Source organism: Triturus cristatus, chromosome 7 (assembly GCF_964204655.1).
Source record: "Triturus cristatus chromosome 7, aTriCri1.1, whole genome shotgun sequence".
NCBI lineage: Eukaryota > Metazoa > Chordata > Amphibia > Caudata > Salamandridae > Triturus > Triturus cristatus.
In genome coordinates, this window is record NC_140590.1 from 1,210,854,520 (window position 1) to 1,210,878,160 (window position 23,641).

At 42.2% G+C, this 23,641-nt stretch overlaps 1 protein-coding gene across 2 annotated transcripts in view; it reads right to left on the reverse strand.

Moving 5' to 3' along the window:
• Positions 1 to 23,641, reverse strand: part of TTC5 (tetratricopeptide repeat domain 5) — a 136,394-nt gene that overhangs the window by 28,195 nt on the left and 84,558 nt on the right. For both annotated transcript variants that reach the window (XM_085618592.1, XM_085618593.1), the window contains exons 5-8: positions 20,312 to 20,403; positions 15,134 to 15,190; positions 14,204 to 14,350; positions 7,863 to 8,077 (exon numbers count right to left, since the gene is read on the reverse strand). In XM_085618592.1, coding sequence (XP_085474718.1) covers positions 7,863 to 8,077; positions 14,204 to 14,350; positions 15,134 to 15,190; positions 20,312 to 20,403 — 511 coding nt within the window. The remainder of the gene's footprint in view (positions 1 to 7,862; positions 8,078 to 14,203; positions 14,351 to 15,133; positions 15,191 to 20,311; positions 20,404 to 23,641) is intronic.

A 23,641-nucleotide genomic window follows, 5' to 3' on the forward strand; every position in this document is an offset into this window, starting at 1 on the left:
TCTCGCTGATCTGAGGAGTCACCATCACCAACCTTGTCACTATCACCAGCATTGATAGTACACCTTGACCTAAATCCCATCTGTGTAAAAGAGAAGGTGGATATGTAAACCCTTCTCAAGTAGGCTTTTTGGATGAGGGGTGGAGGGGCACTAGAGCAGATCAGTGCGTCTCCTGAGTCTCTGTCACTTTAACTGGATTAGGAGACAAATCTGCTGGAGAAGTCAGGAAAAGGTAAACTTGGCATGTTGGAGGTAATTTGGTATAGAAATCCCTGATTAACGTATTCATGGAGTTTCAAAAACCTGAGGGTACTTGAACCATCTGTGTCCCTGAACCTGTTGGCACTTACATCTCCTAGGCACTGCCATAATACAACATTCCTTGGTAACCATATGTCTCTTATTCTTCGAAGCCACCAGCTGTGAAAAATATATCTATGTCAGGAGGTCTCTGAACTTGTAAATACATTTTTTAATAGTAGCTCATCGTCTATTTGTGGGATGTTGACAATCTCCCCATCAGTCACAATCACTGTATGCTCACTATGTGCAGATGAAGAGGAAGAATCACCCAAAAGATGTGTGGATCGCTCTAGATTAATACTTTTTGGTGAAAGGAGTTACATAACCAGTACCATAGATGAAACTGGTGTTGAGGCAATGTTGTGCTCACTGTTTTTATCTGTGAAATATACGACGTTGTCATTGATTAAACAGCCCTGCCAAATGCCATGCATAAGGCGTTAGACTAACGCATTTCACCGTGGTCGGCTGCATCACTGCACTGAAGTACATTGTCACACATTTAATGTACATCCTAAGCGAGCCAAGTGCTGCTAATTAGCATCACACTGACAGAGCAAAGCTCTTAGCTGGCAGCAGCGCGTTCGCGTGCTGCTTGCCGCAGGCTAGGGGGCTGGCTCAGTTCACTCAGCTGGCTTCATTGTAAAACATTCACCCAACACCCCGGAGCGGCACATCTTATTCATTAAGAACATAACTAGAGTCATTGCCCAATCGTTGCTGCTGAGACAGCCTGTCAGGGCACACAGTCTGTACGACACACACCTATAGGCGGTGGGCGGGCGCAGCACAGTTTAACTTTGGCAGGCAGTGCAGCTGGGAGCCTGCCACTGCTGGAGAGTCAGGAATTAAAGATTCAGCATCTAAAAGTCGCAGCTGACCCTCTCTGTCCTTACCAGCCTTAATGCTACATGCCTCACTTATTGCTGTTTATATACACAGCCCTGTGGAGAAAAATATAATGTTGTACATGAAAAGAGATCTTAAGCATCAAGCTTCAAACATCCTCACATTTGAAAGAAAAACGTTTATACAGCAGCATTCCAGTACAAACAGGAGCAAACACTGCTTCCCTGTGTTTGAAATGAAATACAGGTCTTTCTAGAGAAGGAAGTTGAAAAGGCCAGTTTCAAAGGAAAACTGGCAGAGCTCAGTATGTTTCATACCTGATAAGCATGCAGCAGAAAACTTGTGGGTGCCTCTGAGCAAGAAGTCTCGGCCCATCACTCTAATTGGCTAAACCTCAGATAATAAATTGAGGTGGATTTGTTACTTGTAGTCTATGGCTGTATTCAGTTTGTTTTCAATGTAAGTTGCTGTACTGGAATACAGCTCTGTTAACACTGATAACCAAGGGTTTCCAGCCTTATATTGGAGAATAATTCAAGCATGTGAATCTATGAACAATCCAGTGCTGGAGAATCTTTCATAATCCACTGAAGACTATTGGTTAGGCCTATGGAGACCGCAATCATTGGTAGGAACTGTCATCATAGTACTTGTCATACTGTTTATCATAATGAGGGTGTCCTTGCACCCAGTGAGGTTCTTCTTCATAATATCTATCCTTACTCTCTTCTGGTAGTCTAATGATCATTATCCTCTTTCTGTCATTTGGCATTCAGCTGAGCAGGACTAGTGCTAATCCCGAGATGCACCTTACCTGTCCAAAGTCTTTGTAGGCAATTGTGTAGGGATTTTATCTAGTAAGATGTCTTCAGAGGCAAAGGTTTTTTCGCAGGAACAATGAGAAAGGAGAGAGCCTTTCTTTTTTGAATCCACAACAATGGAATCAGCAATTATTTAGTCATTGATGGTGGTGTCGACAACAATAGCTGTTTCATTGATGGGAGGCTAAGAGCACCGGTGTTGTTGTTGGTAGATTAGTTGGCATTGTCATTGACAGTAGATGATGTGGTCTGGCGATGGAGGCGCTGACAAAAGGGTATGTACAGTGGAGAGAGTAGGGTCTGTTCATGACAGAACCTTCGATGGTGTTATCATTGGTGGGTTCGCAGAGTTTTTGGACTTATGATGCACCCAAAAAGATGACACTGAAGAAAAATGCGACCTCCTTTAAGAATATTTCAAGGTCTACAGGGGTAGGTTTGCTCTCCAGAGGAAGATGATAGATTGCTCTTAGATATAACTTTAAGAAGCACTTTCTCCCCTCTTATATTCTTTGAATAATTTTACTTTGAAATGATGTATCTTAAGGAGATTCCTTTGGAGACAAGATCTGCTCACTGTCCTCCTGTTTCTGAAGCCATCCAAATTAACATAATCCCCTACCAATTCTGGGTTTTCAGCAAGAATTCTCTGCATATTTTGCATGCTGTTGTGAGGGCACTAGATACAGTCAACACTTCTTCCCATATGAGGGGCATGCCATAAAAAGTGTTTTCCTAGTTGACTCAACCTTTGCTTTGAAAAAAAGGGATTCTTTTAAATTACCAAGATACAACTCCAAATGATAGATGTAAAAATATCTGAAGCGCAGAAAAGCTTTAGAAAACCTGGTAAAAAACTGTGATAGGAAGTTCTCGGAGAAGACTTCAGAATGGTTTTTATTCCACACGACATGCAGTATAATTCTGACATAGAGAAGCCCCTGGAAAAAATGGAATCAAGTTCAGTGTATGCTCAACTTAATGGCTGGATTTGGGATCTTTTCAAATTAGGTGGTTGTGCTTCTAAACTGACATCGGTTATAATGGTTGTCAATCTAATTTTTTTGTACTGCTACTGAAGCTTACCCTGGGACTCTCGAATCAGTAAAGAGGAATGATTCAAGCACATGGATCTTTGAAAGATCAGACAGTGTATATATAAAGATCGGAAAAATAAAGGGAGATTTAATTTACAGAGGAGTGATAGAAATTGAACATAGTTCGAAAGAAACAAAGAAAAACTGAGGAAAAAAAACTGTTGCCTACATGTAGCAAAGGTTTTGGAACTATACGACTGAATATAGTTTGTATATGCTTCCTGTGCTTCTGTTATCTAGTGGTTGAAAGGAAAAAGTGCATTTTGTTGTATTTTAACCTTTTCATTGTGGTCATAAGCACTTAGGCTGGAGGACATCCAAAATGAGATCATCCTGAAAGTTTATTTATAAACTAGTTGAATGCTCTCAAGTCTAGAACGGAGTGCCACTAGTAATTTTCTTTAGAATTAGAAAAAAAAATGGTAAAACCCCAGTTCTTCAGTTTCCGGCACCTGCTCTATGGCTGCTTTTCATGAAAGTTTGATTAACTTTTATTGCGGCACCTCCACGTATGGATGGTACTCTCCTATTGGAGGTGTTGTTGGTGGCATTGCCATAAATTCTTTTGAGTGTCAATACTTTACTATGTCTGGCAACCAATGATCTATTGTAATCTTCACCAGACTGAAAGGGGTGCCCATACCTTCCCCCCATTGACATGGCAATTATAGGGTGCAGTCTGTGCAGAAAGTCAGGTACGTCTGCTCCCACCTGACGCTTGGTATTCCATGAGCCTCTCTGCTTGTGTTGTTGTTGTCTTCCTTATGACTGTTGTTTCCCAAAATGCACACCACATTGAGTCTGTGGAAAGAATCCCTGTCTGTAGAAACAAAAATCTGTGGAAGATCGTGGCTGGAAAGACCTTCTTTAACCATACTGTTGCCTTCTATTATAAATAACCCTTGCTGTTTTTGTAGCTCCCCTAATTATGTTGCTGTGTCTGTTACAAGGGCCTGTACAGCACCATCAATGTGCTTGTCAAATAAATACTGCCAAACTGAATGGCATGTCTGATATATTAAACTGGGCCCCCAGATGAAAGGTAGAGTATACAGCCAGCCACATCCCAAGACGGTTTCAGCTGCCATGTGACAGAAACCAGGGTTAGAAGCATGCAGCAATTCAACAATGAGGGCATCAGTGCGGTTTCCACCTCCCATGTGGGACAGAACTCGCTGCTGGGTGGCACTATGTCCCCCAGCAGCCCTGCAACGCTAAGCCCAGCCCAGGGTCAAAGGGCTGTGTGACATTGCGCTATAAAGCGTTACTTTGGGGCCACAGCGCAGAAGCGCATTAGATGGAGAAGTCGCTGCTGGGGTGGGACTACAGCCCAACAATGCTAAGCCCAGCCCAGGGTCAAAGGGCTGTGTGACATTGCGCTATAAAGCGTTACTTTGGGGCCACAGCGCAGAAGCGCATTAGGGAGAGAATTCGCTGCTGGGGTGGGACTACAGCCCAACAATGCTAAGCCCAGTCCATGGTCAAAGGGCTTTGTGACATCGCGCTATAAAGCGCTACTTTTAGGCCACAGCATGGGACGCGCCCAGGCGAAGACCGCCCAAGTCATCGACTGGAAGAGGCTGGGCCATCCCTCTTGGTGACAGGACTTAACATTAGCGCATGGTGAGTTTTCATTAGTCGTTGTACTGTACTTAATGACGGATTCTTATTACAAAATGGTCATCTTTGCTTGGGCTCAATTAGGAGATACACGGGCAAAAGGGTATTTTTAGGGTGGGTATGGGTTTTGGGTCGCAAGGGTATTTTTAGGGTAGGTATGGGTTTTTTGGGTGGCAATGGTATTTTTAGGGTTTAAGGTGGGTATGGGATTTTGGGTGGCAATGGTGTTTTTAGGGTTTAGAGTTAACTATATGCATATATTTATTACACACACCCAGAGATGTGGTGCCAGACTTGGAGGGGGGGTAGACACACACCATGGGGGTTCAGGTTTATGAGGTAGCTTCAGTGGTGCGCAGTGTCCCTAAGGTGGATTGGGGAACTGACACAGGGAATCATATTCCTAGTGGTGGGAAGGACACCCTAATGACTGTAGATGAGAGGTGCAGGGAGAGGGGTTCCTCCATGGTAGAAGCCCCTCCTGCAGCAGCTCTCCTGTAGCAGCCTAGCCACATCCACCTGACGGGTGCAGGACCCATATTAATGTCCACGCAAACCGGAATTTAACATTCATAGATTGCGGAAAAGACTTGCACACCACGACTCCAATTCCGAAAGGTTTATTCGGCTATGCGTTTCATCCCCTCGGGGGCTTCGTCACGGCCTAGTTACAAATGCACTGTGCCCCATCACGTTAAGGAAGAGGGGTTGCCATGTAACTTAATATTACTTTTTCGTTTACTTTTAGCTACATTCACTTCTGTCTAGTTTACTACATCACATTTCACCAAAAAGGTTCTGTATCCCATTAACAGAACAAACAAGAAATCATAAAAGTGAGAGAGACTTGGAGAAGTGAAATGGTTATACATCTGTTTTCCTGGTTCATCATCAGAGAAATCTTTGTTGGTTAATATGTCTAGGACAAAACGAACCCCCTCATTTTGAAAATTTCTAAAGGAAATTCTTTAGATTTTACAGCTTTAATTCAATCAAGATGGCTTCAAGTGTGCAGCACGTTTGTCATAAACACAGAATGATAGCTTTCTAGTTGTTCATTAAAACACTATAGATAGCGTTAGAGATGTGCGCAACAAGATGGGGCTCTGTATCACATCCTATGGCTTTCCCGCATCATACCACTTACTAGGCAAACATTTGGTGCATGCTCCACAATACCAGTCTCTTCCCCTTCATCGACTCAGCAAAGTTAGCCCTCTTGCACAATATGTCAATTGTGGAAGAGGCGACACCCTCATGGAAGAGTTTGAAGTCCACGAATTTGACAGTATTGAAGATCTGTAATCTACGATATTGGAAATCATCTAGGGTGCTCACACATTTGGAATGTACGTCAGAACAGTTTAACTTTGCCACATATGAGAAAAGTATATATGAATTATAAATTATTAAGCTTGAGCATGTATGGGGACCGTTTATTTAACTACTAGACTCCTGAATTGCAGGGGGAAGACAGGCAGGGGTGGGGGGGGGGGGGTGCGGGGTTGACAGGACTCGGACGACTTGCAGTTTGGAATATTAATGGGATTTTTTTAGCTTCGTTGTGTATGTTTACATTTAAGCCTTAGGACTCAGCAGTGTTGGCACTCTGGACGGTGCTCATATTTTAAGATGTTTTTGTTTTACTCTTCTAAATGCATGTAAAACCTTTAAAGAGGTGTACTACTTTATTTCTTGCTTTGTGAAAAGCTCAATAAAACTTGGGGGGGAAAAAAGAACACTATGTAAAGCTGCAGTAGGAAACTATGGAATATTTTACTCAGACTATAGGACTTTATTCTAACACAGCCAAGTAAGGTAGTGTGAATTTATAGAAAATGTGCTCTCGTTTTAGCTTCTGAACCACCTTTCATAACCTCTATGAGAAAATCATAGAGAAACCACTGTTCTCTCTGGCGCGGTTCATCAAATCCCAACAGTGGGTCAGCACTTTTCATGTGGTAAAATCACCTGAAACACCAAAATTGACGGATAACCCTAAAACTTTCCAGGAAGGAGCGGAGGTTTATGTTTTTGGCAGATTTGTGAAACTGAGCCACAGTTTTTAGCAAAACAAAAACACTCTTCCTATGGAAACTGTAACCTAAGTATAATTACACAGTGTCCACTGCGAGCTATATATATACTGCACATACAAAAAGGCCTGTGTGTCGAAACGCGTCAGTTGAAGTGAGACACGATTGCTGGATTGATTAAAAGAAGTTGTTGAGAAGAACTCCCTGGAGTACAGCCTTTTTCCATGTGCAATTAATGGGGGGTTGCGGTCTATCACCCAAATGCACCGGCAGGCAGAGCGCAGCAGGCTTCAGACTGCTTTGTAACAACATAAATAAATATATATATTTCATGCATCATAGGAATCGTCATTGAAGTAAAAAATGGCCTGACACCAACCCCCTCCCCTCCCACCCCAACCACGGCTGCTTGAATACTGGCAAGTAATATATATTCATTTTACATTGTCAAAAAGAACTGGCTCTGGGACACAGCTGCTGGTACAATGCACTCTGGAAAGGGGCACTCCCAAAATTCTTAAAAGGACAAGATTCTTTTTTTCAACCTATTAACAATATAAGCCTATCAGGTGAATTTGTAACTTCATGTTCTCTGTTGAAAAGGGGGTTCTCTCTATTTGGATTCTGCAATGCAGTTGTTTCAAATTAATCTGGTGGATTGTTTTGAACTTTCTGGGAAAAATGAAGCATCGGTTAGGCTTTCATTTATGAGATATGAATATCAGCTCATGGAAAAAGATATTCTATGATGCAGTTTCCAGGGAAGAAAACTATGAAAAAAGTGTGGTGGGGTCTGTGCATGCAGTGGGAACTATTCAAGCATTTATGACTATTATGGAAGATCCTAAAAAGCAGAAAGAAATATTACTAGAGGGGAAAAAAAGAGAGAAACCGGAGGAAAAAAAGCAAACTGAGAAAGAGGAAGGGCAAAAAGGGAGGGGAAAGGGTAGAGCAGGATAATTGTAATGAACCAATAATGTGGTGTCAAATTGTGTACCTTGCAAAAAGAAAAGGCCTACAAGTGGTCCCATCTGGTGCCATATAGATCCATTTCCCTTGCTTACTATGCTTAAAAGGCCTAAAGGGACTTCCATCATCCTTTTCTCAGATGGCTACTATAAGTTCCTCATACTCACAAGGGGATCTTCTCTTCAGTGGTCAGGCTAAAGACCACCTTCCCCAATACTACAGCTCCAGTGTTGATTCCCGGTATCATGGCACTCAGGGGCTTCTGCTCCAACACTACCTTCTTGCCTGCTATAGGCTGGTACTTCCCATCCCCACAGGGGCCGAGATGTGATGGCTTCATGCTACCCAGCATGCTCTGGAGCTTTTTGGCCTTGACCTTTCCCTGCATTTGAGGGAATACATGAATTAATTTTGCTTGCATTTCATGCAGCACACATCATTCAGGCAGCCCCTAAAGATAAATCGTGAATTTTACAACCCAAGGGAAAAATATAAAATGAAATAAAAATTTAAATTTCTATTTCGCACAATGCATTTTAGACAAGACATTATTATTCTTGTTTGTTAGCAACTGACATGAGGTTTGCTTAATAAGAATGAGACGAAGAGAGATCTTTATCTGTTCTAGAGATCTAGGAATCTTACAAGTTGTTTTGTTCTGCGGTACTATCAAGTGATCAGCCATGTCCAACCTCTCAAATCCTAGTTTCTGTTCTGATAATAGCAAGCGTCCATCCATGCCGTAACCTCTCAGTCACTCCAAAGATGCAATGCAGTGCGGTGAATCCAGGGAACACTTCTCACCACAAAGTTGCTGACACATAATGATGCATCTTAGGTATATAAACACGTCATCATAAAGCACTGCATTCAACGAGCACTCCCAAATCCACACTAGTGATGTGAAACTACCACAAGCTATCACCAATACACTATTTCATCTGAATTGTGGGTTTACATTTTGTTGTATTATTTAAGACATACCTAGAAACATAGTGAGATAGCAAACAAGAATCCACAGAAACATATAGTATGGTAAATTGTGGACTAATCATAGTTAGTCCCTGTATAGTACCTCTTGATTTACCCTTCTTTTCAAAGTGCTTGTATTCAATGCCATTATCACGCTATGTAGGACTGCGTAATTTAGCTTGATGGGAAAAGGTACACTTATCTTGAGAGAAAAATTTAATAACCGAGGAATAACATTAGATAAGTGAAGGTTCCTCTCCAGATTACTTTGTAACGCTTCCTTATAAGGCCCACTCTATGTGTATGTACGAAGAGGTTGCCCATGTACACCATAACTCATTTTATCCACCTTATTTTGTCTTCAGAGTCAGCCTTTTGTTCCCGTGCTTTGAGCCTGGTTAGCAGCTTGAGTTCTGTGCGTTGGGAACCATAACTGGGAAATTTCAGGGATTTTTCAGGTTGGAATTCGTGGAACCATAACTAATTCTGAATCTATTTTTTCCAGTGAATTTCTATGTTTTTCCATGATGAACCGTGTTCACCTGCCATATACCAAATTGGTACTTAGAAAAGCCAAATGCTCTGTATCGACCACAGGCAGCCAATCTCCACTTTGCATGACCCTTAGCTGTGAGCAGCAGGGGTTAGATGCAGAGTCAAATGTTAAGCTAGACCTAAAGCGCTTCCTCTTTATATTATCAGTTTTGTTTCTGAACCATAGACTTTTTTTAGGCAAAAAAATACATTTTTTTTAAAAATCACATTACTTTTTTTTTTTTTAACAAAACGATGTCCATTTTTCCAAATACAAAATAGTGGCCTTGTGATCGCCATAGTAGGCTAATTTGTTTCACCTATTTTTTGCCCGCTGCGGTTAGGCACCTCTCTGAGTTCCTCTGCAGTGGAAATAGTTTTCCACAGCACAAAAAACATGACTTTTAAAATAAACTAAGATTTTCATGATTGCAGTAAGAAAATAAATGCCCTTCTTCAGCAAATCACATTTTTTTAAAAAATTGATAAGTGATTGACAAGATTCACAATTTTCAGAATAACAATTCTAAACAGTAGAGATATACAAAAGTATTAACCGTTTATCTCCAAAAACTCTGTATGGATTTACACTAAACCAACAAATGCACATTTTTTGAGGAAAGTTCCACTTCATGCCAAGTTTGGTTGAAATCTGTTTCGCGATTGTTACTGTAGGCATAAGCAACATTTCCCAGGCAATCTATAATGGGAAAGCAGTCTTTTTCACCCATCTCGCCTCTTTTTAAAATTGTTTTTCTCTGCTTGAGACTGCATAAAAATTGCCATGCCAAATATTAGTGGCCGATGCTATGCGGCTGCCAAATCTGGTGCAGGTTTGTCCTCAAAGGCCAAATTTATAGGTAAATCAAAAAAGCACTGGCAAAGCCAATAGGTCTGACATTGGCCGGCCAGCCAGCCTTCTGGCAATCCTTGTTTTGTTAAGATTTTTTCAAAACTTTATTGTTTGGGAATATGCCAGGCCTTCATCATGCTAAATTAAAAAAAAAATTGTTAATGGCAAAAAAAATGTTGGGTCTCAAAAAAAAAAAACCAAAACTACCATAGTACTCTCAGGCACTGAAGGAAACTACTTTGTGTGTGGATGACTTCCTGTGAAAGGGTGGAAAGCCATAACTTGTAGTGAAGTCATTCAATGGCTGAAGTGGGCTAATACATTGACACTTAAAGCATGCTGGAGTGGATGGAAAAAAAACGTGAATGACACCAAACACAGACTAATGGGTGAAGTCTGGCTGAAACTCCTATAAGTAACTATGTTATACACATAATTTTAGTAAAATCAAAAGGTCTTGGCCCACACTGACTTTAAAATAGTCAATCAGTCTGGCAGTGGCTGCAAGCCTGTTGCCAGACAGAAAGAAAAGATGCAGGCAAGAAAGAAAGAGTAAGAAAGAGAAAGAGAAAGAAAGAAAGAAAGGAAGGAGGAGAAAGAAAGAGAAAAAGAAGGATGAAAAGGGAGAGAAAGAAAGAACGAACGAAGGAAAGGAGAGAAAGAGGAGGCAAGAGATGGAAAGAAAGAGGGCAAGAGAAAGAAGGCAGGCAAAAGAAAGAAGGAAAAAGTGAAAGGAAAGAAGAGAAAAAGAAAGGGAGAAGGCAAAAAGGAAAAAATAGGACAGAGAAGACAAGAATTGAAGGAAAGAGAAGGAAAGAAAGAAAATAAAAATAAAAGGGGGAAGAAAGAAGGAAAGAAAAACAAGACGGGAAAGAGACAAAGAATGAAGGAAATAGATAGAGAGAAGGAATGTGAGAAGGTAAGGACGAATGAAAGAAGGCAAGAAGAAAAGGGGGTATTGAATCTGGAGATCCAACAGAGAACTTGCTCATGTCAGATCCTGAAGACGATGTGATCCATCCCATAGAGATGTGAGATCTGGATCTTCACAACCTATCAGAGATTCTCTCTCTAGGACATCTACAGTGAGATTCTTTCTTTTTCTGTAAACTAGTGGGCTCATCTTGAGATGTACTGCAGTGGCCAAGTCTCTTCTCTGTGCTTTTGCGGAACTGATAGAGGAGGCAGGAAACAACCATTACAACGCAGTCATTACAACGCACTACCTTTACAACGCAGTCATTACAACGCAACATCCTTTACATCACATTCCATTACAATGCAGTCATTACAACGCATGTCATTACAATGCATGCCGTTACAATGCATGCCGTTACAACGCATGCCACTACAACACATTATAAGGTAAGTAATGGGAAACAGTAATTTTTACCCCTACACTATACAACACTTACTTGTTGCACTCAATGGAGTGGGAGTAGTAATGTTTACCCCTACACTGATGGAAAAAGGTTTAGTAAAAGAGACTTGCTCGTATGCAATCTTCTCGAATAACATGTAATAATGTAACCAACATGTTTGTGAGTACTAACTTTGCACCACATTCTACATATTGTATCTAGGGGAAGCTTTTCTATGTATTTTACTAACCAGTAACCAGAGTGTCCTTAAAATGGCTGCCAAAAACGCGGGAACTCTTCTGCGCATGATTCTACTGCATCAATGTAGTATGACGTTTCCTGTCGCTTGGTGGGAAAACCGCATTGTAAAGGCATGCGTTGTAAAAGTTTGCGTTGTAACGTGTCCTATTCAGAAGAGGCGTTGGAAGACTGTCACCCACAGGAGCCAATGCTGATGGCACGGTCTACGTAGATATATGCCATCATCCAACACGAGGCACTGGTGGGAGCTCTTCTGTAGAAGGTAGTGGTTTCAGAAAAAAATGGAATATCTATGATGCACAGGATCTCACCTTCCGGATAGATGTTGGCACTTGACCTGGCAGTTCAGGTGTACTGTTCGATAAAACCAAGACTGATTTGCATACGGCGGGTCTCTGTCTAGAATTGCAATTGAGTGAAAAACGATGGTCTGGAATATGGCTCTAAGCGATTGTCAGTGGCTGATTAATCCAAACATTCCTTCTATTAACTTGTTGTTGCAGTAGATGCCATAAGTGTGACGGGTATGTCTGGACGTGGGTCCCATGCTTGCTGGGCAGTTGGACTCAAGCTGTAGTTCACTTGGTCCCACCTGAAGGGGATGCGACCTGATAGTTCTGGTTGGCCTGCTCCAAGAGGAGCAAGATCAAGACTGATTTGCATAAGGCAGGTCTCAGTCTAGAATTTCAAAGTGGGTGAAAAATGATGGACTGGAATGTGGCCTTGATTGATTGCCAGTGGCTGAGATTGATTAAAGCATTCCTATCATCACCTTGTTGCTTTGGCATCTGTCTGCTTGGCACCAGAAAGGAGCAGTCAAAGAGAATCAGACCTGGTCACATCAGAGGCTGAAGAGGAGATAGGAAACTCTCTCGAGCTGGAGACTGCAAAGCCAAGCAGTAACTTTCCCCTGCTTCACTCTGAGAGGAACCCGATCCTCCTGACAGAGAAAGAATCTAAGAGACAGATGACACAAATGTTGTTGTTTGTCCTTCCAAAAACGTTTTACTTCACTAAGGGCACCTATCACGAGCCAGCCAGCATGGTGTTTAAAAGGAAATAGTGGGAAAGACTATGTTTTCTCTTTATTTCTGAGTTTTAAAAAGTGTGTAGTATCGTAGTGGTTTCACTCATATGTATTGTATTGTCAATTTGACTAACTGGAATTACTTTTTAAAGCCAAAAAGGAGACTAGGTAGATTCTTATCAGCATGCTTTCCTTGTAATAAATGATGTTAAAAATGATGTTCATAATATACTGCACGAATATAGCCGTTTACAATGCATGCTATTACAAAGACCACGTTGTTACATCACAGTACCATTACAACACAAGTTGTTACATCGACTTGCTGTAGGGGGCACACTGGATTTAGGAATAGTATAATTCACTATTCCAACTCAAGTGTGCGTAACAGTAGGGAAGGTGTTGGAACAGTAAATTATACTATTCCTTAGGTTAGCGCGCCCCCTACAGCAAGTCGATGTAACGACTTGCGTTGTAATGGTACTGCGATGTAACAACGCGGTCATTGTAATAAACGCCTTGTAATCGCATGCTTTGTAATGCATGCAATGTGATGGCTGTTTCCCTCATGCACCTGTGGGGAGAGATTTTACTGTTGGAGGATATTACAGAGAAACCCATAGAAGGGAGTTTGCAGTCAGGGGTTTGTTACCTCCAGAAACTGAGACGCACAATATGGGCTACCTTTGGGCACTACAAATGACAAGTGGGGAGCTGCTTTAAGCCACTCATTAAAGGTATATTTGGGGACCGGAACTCCCAACCACAAGCAACAGCAGAAACATTAGTGCAGAGAATTGGCTAGAACATTGGGAAGAGCCTGTGCCAGGACACATGTACCGGAATTCCCATTTTGAAATTCTGTTTTGCTAAGCAAAGGATGTCTGCCTAATCTATCCTCCAACCAGGCTATGCCTACCAGTCTGAACAAAGTTTTCAAAGTGTCCTTTTAGTGCCATATATCACTTTGAGATTCATCTTTGCTGATTCAACCAAGTGAATATTGCCAGGCTTCTATTTTTAAAGCAATTTGTTTACAAATAAATATGTATATTGTTTTAGGAGATTTAAAGGGTTAAAATTATTTTTACAATTATTTTATACAGGGAGCCCCCCCATCTTCTCACTTGCTTTAGTGTAACCCCCTTAAATCCATATACCCTTAATAATTCCCCCCTTAACCGTTTCTCTTCAATTTAAATTGTGTTTTGAAAATGTTTTACTTACAGGAGACCATCCCCCATTATCTTGCCTTAACTTATTTTTTCCTGGTCACTTCATTCTAGGCGATATTCTACCATTACCATCACCGCTGGGCAACTCTTGATTCCTGTACTCTTCCCGATATTTTGCACCCAATGATTTTCTTATTCTGAGTTTACTACAGTGAGATTTTTGTATTCGAAAACCATGTCACTTGAAGAATGGAGGACGTATTGCATTAACACCTTATCATTTACGCTTGCTTTCACTGTCGCTTGGTTCCCCCTTTTACGTTACCTTATTGGTCAGCAGAGTGTTTAGTTTGCCCAGAAAATCCAGTAGCTGCTGCTCCCGGACACTGGGCTCTGGACAGGCAGGGTCCAGCTGGGTAGCCCTTGCAAATCCCCTCAATGCCTCGGTGTAGTTTTGCTCATATGTGTACAGCTGGAATAAATAAAAAAGAAATACAAATCACTAGGGCACTCTAATACAGCTCCACATCTCCAGGACTTTCCCCCTCACATGATAGGAATATGGTGATCTACAAGGTTGGATAGCCCACCTTAAACCCTTCGGGCCACCGCATGGTGAACAACAGAAGAAACAACCATGGCTGACACTACCAGGCGTGCATCTAAATTGATGCGCTGTGTCATTTGTCAGTGTTATATATTTTCGCCCCAGTGCTTTGTTTTCAGTATGTTAGCATTTTGTTCAGTGCACTTCTGCAAACAATTGCTTCGCTATTTACAAGATCCAAATTTTTGCTTGCGAAAGAGCATTATAGAGCAAAGTCATTTTACAATAGAATAGGATATGTCCTGCTACATGCCAATGCAGACCAACTCTGCACTGAAGAGTAGCTCGGCGAGCTAGTAAAAACAAACATGTCAGTTCGCTGATATTCTTGCGAAAGATGTATATAAAACATGTTTTGTCAAGTACTTCTTAAGAATTCAATACCCAGAATAAAAAGATGTCTGACACCTTTCAAGATCAATTATGAGAGCCATATTAAAATAAAAGAGCTGGATCTAAAACGACCAAAAAGGAATGGGAGGAGATTATACATCTCCATAAAAGCAACTGCAAGAATGCTTGGTCTTAGTGAAAATTGGAGGCAGAGGTATCAGAGTGTCCCCTTACAAGTTACTCTGGGGGATGAGAGGAAAAGTCACAACGCCAGAGCCTTCAACAGCCTTAAAGATGTGAAACAGGGTTTCTTACCGTGGCCCGATTCAAGTGAAGGTCTCCATTACAGGTTGCAGTTGGGTCCACCTTCTCCTACAGAAGGTATAGAGAACAGTTTGTTAATCAGGGCAAATGATACAAGAAGGTCCTGAACACATTATCTAGCAAATAATATATTGAGCCAGGATTAGCCATTCAAATAGCAAGCACTGCCAAAAAAAAGTCTAATTTTAACTTTTGGAAATTCAAGCGAACCTTTTCTAGTTCTAAAAATAATCATCAACAAGGGACCACTAAACCTTGTTTAGGTTTGGCCATTGCAACAGTATAAAAATAGACCCTCTGTTACTATTTGTAGAATGGGCAGAAATAAAATAGAAAACCACAATTTCACCAAATGGAAGGCTGGCAGCAACACCTATCCTCTTGATGACCTTGCCCCAGCCCCACCACCCAGGGGTGCCCACTGACCAGTCTCCTTGCCGGCCCACAATGCACTCAACAGTGCACCAAACCTGCCCCCATCCTACACATAGAAAGCCAGTCCAAAGCTGTGTGCGTGTGTGTTATGCCCAATGGCCACTACAGGTCAAATGTAAGCTGATGCAGAATAGCATCTTGTGGGCATCGTCCTAGCCCTGGTAAAATGCTGGCCCTAGAATAATAGTGGTCATTCTTGGCACCTTGAGGGCATCCATGACATTCTGAGAACCCCTGTTAAAATGCTAATCCTGGAATAATATAGGCAATTCTTGGAAAATTGTGGACATCCATGGCATGATGCTGACTCCTATAAAACTGGCTGATAACTCCTTAAATACTGTGGTAATCCATGGTATTATATGATAAAGTCAAACTTGGGTATAATGCTAGCACCTAAATCACGTGTGGTAAAATACATAAAGGAATACAAAGGTGAGACAGTAGACATTAGAAACTCAGCTCGGGGTCCAACAGGAAAAAAAGTTACTTACCTGTAACTGTAGTTTTACAGCGGAGGAATATTTAAAAGATTATATCTAACAAAGAGGAGGGACTTGGAGCACAACAAGGTCCAGTATTTGTGCTCCAGATAATCTCAAAAAGGTATAAGAGGGATGCAGTTCCTCATGAAGTATGTGGGTCTATGCAGGTCAATGACTGTTCCGCAAGGTACACTGGGAGCGTGACTCCGTAGGAACAAATGCCTTCACACACCTAGATAGGTGTCATGCTTCATCTAGGTTTTAGCCCCCCACACCTGCACTTCACCAAACGGCGGACAAAAGGATCTCCATTAAAGAGCCCCGATTGAGGGTGCCCGTCGGGAATTGCAGCGCCGGCCCGACGTGGAGAAAACGGCCAATTATGAAGCATAACACCTATCTAGGTGTGTGGGGGCATTTGTTCCTAAATAGTCACTCTCCCAGCATACCCTATGGAACAGTCATTAACCTGCACAGACCCACATTTTTTGGAGTGGGGTTTCACTGTTCCAGTGAGTGGACTTAGCAATTTCAGAGAGCAGAAAGCATTCACTGTAGCGAACCAACTAGCAATTCCTTCTTTTGAGACTGGAAATCCTTTACATGGGTTGAAGAAGGAGACAAGCAATTGGTTTGACTTTCTGAATGGTTTATTCTGTCCAGGCAGAACGTGAGACACTTTCTGACAGTGAGCAAGTACAATGATCTTTCTGGTGTGTTAAAGAGGATTTTTGAAAAAAGCTTTAATGATTTAGAAGTTCATTCAGATGAAATTCAGTTGGAACTTTCCATATAAACTAGGGATTCAATCTAAGTATAACTCTAACCTGGGAAATTTTAAGTACGTTTCTTAATTGTGAAAGCTTGAATCTTGCTTACCCTTCTTGTCAACTTACACTACTTGCCAATGTTATGGCCAATAAAGTTGCTTTCTTCCAAGTGAGATATTTTATATGTGCTGGTGGGAGCTTAAAGGAGCTTTCAATCTCCACAAATGAAGGTGCAGGCAATGAAGATTGGGGTGTAGAACCTGTCCTCTAGTTAGAGAGAACAGATGCTCTCTGCGTGATAGACATAGATGGGCTGCTATAGTGAGGTGCCATAGGTCTGTTTACCACAGCCTTCTCGGCCAATCCAGGGTGATGAGAATGACTTGGGCCTTGTCTTGGCAAATCTTCCTCAGGACTCGAGGAAGTAAGGGTAAAAAAAAAAAACTGGGGAATGAGTGTTGCTGAGACTGAAGAGGTCTTTGGCCAGTCTCAGATGAAGAAGCCATTTGTGGTCGGCCAGATGATTCAGACTAAGGATGTTGGTTATTTGCTTCAAGAAGCCTGCACAGTGTTTGGCTATCAGCCACAGACACTGCTAATGCACCCAGTTCCAGTGTCTCAGGGCTTCCTAAGAGATAGCCTGAAACCCCATTACCACTTGTCTGTTTAGGTAGCCAGTTTGTGGCTTTTAAATGAAACTAACTTTGTGATATAAGGATTGATTTCCGTTCATAACCTTATAATTGTTCTTTGGGCCCTCTTTTCTTGCGAATAGAAAGGAGAATTAGAGTGATTTTAGATTGATGGATGGTTGGTTGCAACTTGGTATGAATCAGTAACTTCTTACCCACAAGAGTTTCTTCTTATAGGGACTACAAAACACACCCAGCCCACTTGCCTGAGATGAGAAAACACTTGATGTAACACACAGAGGCAAAATTTCCTCAACCGTTTAACTTGTTGGTAGATCATAGATCTAAAATAGGCCTGACTTGTTCCTCCTGCTCTCTTTATTGAACCAAAAAGTACCTTGTAATATTGATTTTCACCTAACGGGAGGAGGCATTTTTCTAAGATGTGCTTGTATAATATCAGAGGCTGTTCCTTGTGCAGATCCATCAGGTGTAGTTTTGGCAATGGCTTTAGAGAAGGTGCCCGGATAAGTAGCAAATAGCTATCTCTTACAATAGTCAGCACCCACCAGTTGTTAGTGATTTGTTTGCCACTGTTCTAAATGTAGTTATACGCACTTGAGTGGATAGCACAGGGTGGAGGAGGAAGTCGTCACTTCGTCACTGATGATGGTCTCCTTGCTTAGTGGATTGGGACTGCAATGATTTGGTCCTTGAAATGTATGGTCGGTAGCAGGAATACCTCTGAACCTGCTGCCACTCATTTATAAAAACAGCTTATACATGTTTAAATGATGTAAAAATATAAGAAAATAAAACCATAGCCATTTCTGGGTACTACAATAGTGGGAGTGCAAAAGTTCTTTTAGAAAGAGTCAACACAAATGTTCAAGTCATGTATATTGAACAGTGGAACAAACAATACATTCACATCTTGCTTCCTCAATTTACGTGGATTGCAAACTAGTCTTCATCTTCTCAAGATAGCTAATAAACAAAGTCTCTTGTAGAGGAAATCTATCAGTGTATTCATTTATTAAAAAACGGCACACAGAGGAAGCTTGAGGATGTGTGGGTTTGGCTGAAGCAGCACCATAGGTCCACTTCCAAGGGTTCAGGACTGGGGTGGCACCATTTGGCAGGGCAGACTCACAGATGGCAGAGTCCAGGTGCAGAAGCAGGCTAGCTGGAAGTATTTTATGTCTCTTAGACTTCAGATCAAAACTAGCCCTTGGATTCACACTGGGTTCTGGAGGTCAATTGATGCAGGTCCAGTCCTTTTCTCCCAGACCAGGCAGGCAGCAGGTAAGCACAGCAAGAAAGCAGTTGTTCCAGAGCAGCGGTCCAGCTGTGGCAGTCCTTCAGCAACACAGCAGTCCTTTCTTCCTGGCAGAATATCCACAGTTCCTGGCAGTCCTTCAGCAACACAGCAGTCCTTTCTTCCTGGCAGAGTATCTACAGGTCCAGAGTGTACTGGAGTGGTAGGGTCTGAGGTCCATTTGGTATACCCAGTGGTAGCTTTGAAGTGGGGAGACTTCGAAGAAGGGTGTTTGAAGTGCACCGAGGTCCTCTGTTCCTGCCCTGGCTCGATGCTCACTACAGGGGGTATGCAGCCCTTTGTGTGGGGACAGGAAAAGCCAATTCAGGTTTAAGTGTGAGACTGTGCCCAGCTCCACCCTCTCATCCTCCTAGGATAGCCCATCAAGTCACACCTAAACTCCCATTGTGTTTGGCTGTCTAGGTGGAATAAACAAAGTCCAGCTGTCATCCTCCCAGACGTGTATCAGAGAGAGGCTGCAGGCACACAGGGCTAATAGCAGAAACATTTCAACTTTCTGAAAGGGGAATTTTCAAGATTCTAATGATAAATTCGAATTTGCCATTAAAGAGGATTTATCATTACAAATCCATAGATTCCAAACATGACAGATTCACCTCCTCACAATTAGGAATTACAGCTTAATAAATCCAATTAAAAAATCCCCAATGTTATCATATGAGAGGGGTAGGCCGCACAGTAGTGAAAAACAAATGTGGGAGTGTTTCACTACCAGGACATTTAAAACTTAAAAATACAAGTTCTGCCCTTTCCTTACACAGCACGCTGACCTATGGGCTACCTAGGCCCTACCTTAGGGGTGACTTATATGTAATAAAATGGGAGTTTAAGGCTTGGCAAGGGGTTTTAAATGCAAGCCGACACAGCAGTGTGACACTGTCTTCGGTTTGTAATGGCAGGCCTGAGACAAGTTTTAGAGGACTACTTAGGTGGGTGGCACAACAAGTGCTGCCGGCCCACTAGTAACATTTAATTTACAGGCCCTGTGTATATGGTATACCACTCAACAAGGGACTTACTAGTAAATTATATATGCCAATTAGGTATATGCCAATCAAACCATTTTTAGGGGAGGGAGCACAAGCACTTTAGCACTGGTTAGCAGTCCTAAGGCCAACAAAAACGAATTAAGCAAAATTGGAGGCAAGCAGGTGAAGATTTTGGGGGAAGACCACCCTAAAGCTGACAGGTCTAACACTGATCCACAAAAATACTAATGGCTAGTATGGAACCACAATTTTCCTATTAAATATACAGCTTCGGTTTTCATTACATTGATGTTTAAGGAACTCTAATCAAGTCAGCCTTTAATTTTTTCAAAGTTGATAAAACTATAACCACTGAGCAACACTGTTTAACAGTGCCTATGAACAAATTTGTTTATGGTTTCTATTACAGATCTCTTTCTGTTTTCAAGTCACACTCTAACCCACTTTCAACTTTTTATCTGTACTGTTTCAGAAAAACACTATTCACATAAAATAAATAAAATAAAGAGGGCTACTTACCGCCCTGGCATAGGAGTTCAGTGCTTGCTGGGAGATCTTGGTTGGTTGCCCCGATCTGAAGAAGAGAGAGAGGTAGGCGTTGCCCAAGATATCTACGAGTGAAAAAAGAGCAAGCAGAGCTGCATGAGGCAATTAAGGATTAGTTGCTCTGACAGTAAAATGATAATTATTTTGTCTAGGCTACTAGGACCTGCAACAGATTCACCAATTAGGACAGGAATTTGAATCCTCCTTGTCCAGCTTGGTTTAGATGGATTCAGCCTGCAACTACTTGTGCTTCATTTCTCTGGGGAATGTTCAGGAGTTTGCCAGGCTTCATAGTGCTTCATAGCGCTAAGTGCTAACAGAGTGGAGTAGTGAAGTACAGTGGAAGAGGGGCATAGACTGGAGAGGCGTAGAGTTTAGAGGTGTAGAGCGGAGAGACGCAGATTGGAGGGGAAGAGTGCAGTGACGTAGAGTGTAATAGAGTGGAGTGGGGTAGAGTGGAACAGCGAAGAGTAGAGTGAGTGACACACAGTGAAGGGATGTAGAGTACAGTAGCTTAGAATGGAATGTAGTGGAGTACAGTGGAGTGGTGTAGAGTGGAGAGGCATAGATTGGTGTGCCACAGAGTGTAGTGACATTTAGTGGAAAAGCTAACAGTAGAGTGGCGTCGAGTGGAATAGCATAGAGTGGGATAGCATAGAGTAGTGTGGAGTAGAGTGGCCTACAGTAGAGTGGTGTACAGTAGAATGGCAGAGTGGAGTGGCATAGAGAGGCACAGAGTGGTGTAGCGTGGAGAGGCTGGGAGTAGTGTAGAGTGCAGTGGCAAAGACTGGAGTGGTGCACAGTAGAATGGTGAAGACTGGAGTGGCCCAGATTGGCGTGGCATATAGTGGAATTGAGTGGCTTGGAGTAGAGTGGCATGGGGAAAAGGCGTGGAGTGGCATAGAGTGGATTAACATACAGTGGAATGGTGTCGAGTGACGTACAGTGGAATAGTGTGGAGTGGCATAGAGTATAGAGGGGCGCTGAGTGGTGGAAAGGGGTGGACTGGAGTGATGAAGACTGTAGTGGCGCAGACTGCAGTAGCACAGACTGGAGTAGTGCAAACTGGACTAGTATAAAGCGAAGTGGCGTAGAATGGGGTAGAGTAGCGGCTTTCAGTGAAGTGCCTTGGAGTGGCGCAGAGTGGAGTGGAGCATAGCGGAATTGTGTAGAGTGGAATTGCGTGGATTGAAGTGGCATAGGGTGGAGTGGTATAGAATGGAGAGGCATAGAGTGGTGTAGAGTGAAGTGGGGTAGACTTGAGTGGTGTAGACTGGAGTGGCGCAGACTGGACTAGCATACAGCTATGTGGCATAGAGTGGGGTAGAGTGGAGTGGCGTGGAGTTGCATATAGTGGAGTGCCATAAGGCAGAGTGGCATAGAGTGAAGTTGCGTGGAGTGGCATATAGTGCAACAGTGCAGAGTGGCATAGAGTGTAATAGCATAGATTGGAATGCGGCAGAGTGGAATAGCAAAGAGTGGAGTGGCATACAGTGAAGGGATGCAGAGTGTAGTGACGTGAAATGGAGTGGAGTACAGCGAAGTAGCAAACAGTGGATTGGCATAAAGTCAAGCGGTGAAGAATGTAGTGGCATAGAGTGAAGAGGCATGTCTTGAGTGGTGTAGAGTTGAATAGCATAGTGAAGTGGCGTAGAGTGTAGCTGTGCAAAGTGGATTGGCATAGAGTGGGGTTGGGCGAAGTGGCGCAGAGTGGGATTGAGTCAAGTGGGGTTGAATCAAGAGATATAGAATGGAATGGCGAAAGGCGTGGAGTGGTGTACAGTAGAGTTGAGTGGAGTGGCGTGGAGTGGGGTAGTGTCGAATAGCTTCAAGTGCAGTGGTGTAGAGTGGAATGGAATAGAGTGGAATGGAGTACAGTACAGTGTTGTAGAGAGTGGAGAACGGTAGAGTGGAGTAGGTAGAGTGCAACAACACACAGTGGAGTGGTGTGGAGTGCTGTGTTGTAGAGAACAGTGACATGTCAGACTGGAATAGTGTGTTGTGCAGTGGAGTGCTGTATCGTGTTATAGAGTGCAGTTTAAACAGATTTAGTGGAAAAATGGCAGAACCCATTTAGCTGAAATGTTGCTGGTTTACTGAATATGGGGTGTAAAGGATCCTTTTTGGTAGTATTTCTAAATTGGTTCATTCGTTTTAAAGTTATAGGGCCTGATTCACACACGTAAACTTACACTTTTATGTAGGTAAACACTTGTTTGCTACTCACAAAGGTATTTGATGAGTAGTATCGTTGCGATTGTGTAGTCTCCGCACATAAAAAGATAGGACTTCGTAGTTGTAAAGATACTAGTAGTAAAATACCTTTGTTAATAGCAAACAATGGTAAACTTACACAAAAGTTTAAGTTTAGCATTGTGAATCAGGCCCATATGCACAAAAACACAGGGATATATTGTGCCACGGTATAACGTAGTAATTTCACAATATGGCACTGTACACCAAAAATGACAAAACAGTACCTGATTGGGTAATGCAAACCCTTACAAAATTAAAATGCAGCAATATTGTTCAGACCCCACTTAGTCTGCATTTAGGGTTTTAAGTGAACATATAATGTACTTCTGTTTTATAAGTGTATGGGAAGGGATGAGTCAGTTTAAGTGAGTAAAGGTAAATAAAAGTTGTTTTATTACTTTATATATTTTTAAAAAGTTTGTGGAGTATTGCGGTACTACCATAGTGTTTACACTGTACTAAGTGTGCTCTATGGCTTTTAATGCATCTTTATCACTAAAAAAGATTGAAATTGAACACAAGGAACAAACTATGCAGTCTGATAGGCCTACTCTGTAAGTTGTGAAAAAAGGAATCTTGTGTCTGTAAGATTCCAGAAGGTTCTCCTAACCATGTTACACTTTACTGGATTTTCTGGCAGCTGTCTCATGGAGCTAGTTCTTTTTAATGGAAAGAAATTAATTATAAGTATTTAACTAGTGGCGGATCCTTCGCTAAGGCGTAGAAGCATTGCCCCACTGCCTCGGAGCAGCAAAAGAAAGGAAAAAATAAAATGATAATAACTAATGTTATTATAATTTTATTCTGTCCTCCTGCTGCAACAGCTTGCATGAGGTGGCGGGGCTGAAGAGCAGGAAAGGAGGATACAACCCTCCTTAGTGTGCAGTGACTGTCTGGTCGGCCCTCTCGGGCCACCCAAACCAGTCGTGCGCACATTACCCCTTCTCCATGCAGGCTGCATTAAAGCCTGCATGGAGAAAATGCCCACTCCTAAAGCCCCTGGCTGAGCGCTAAGTCACAGTGCTCAGACCAATCACAAAGCTGCAT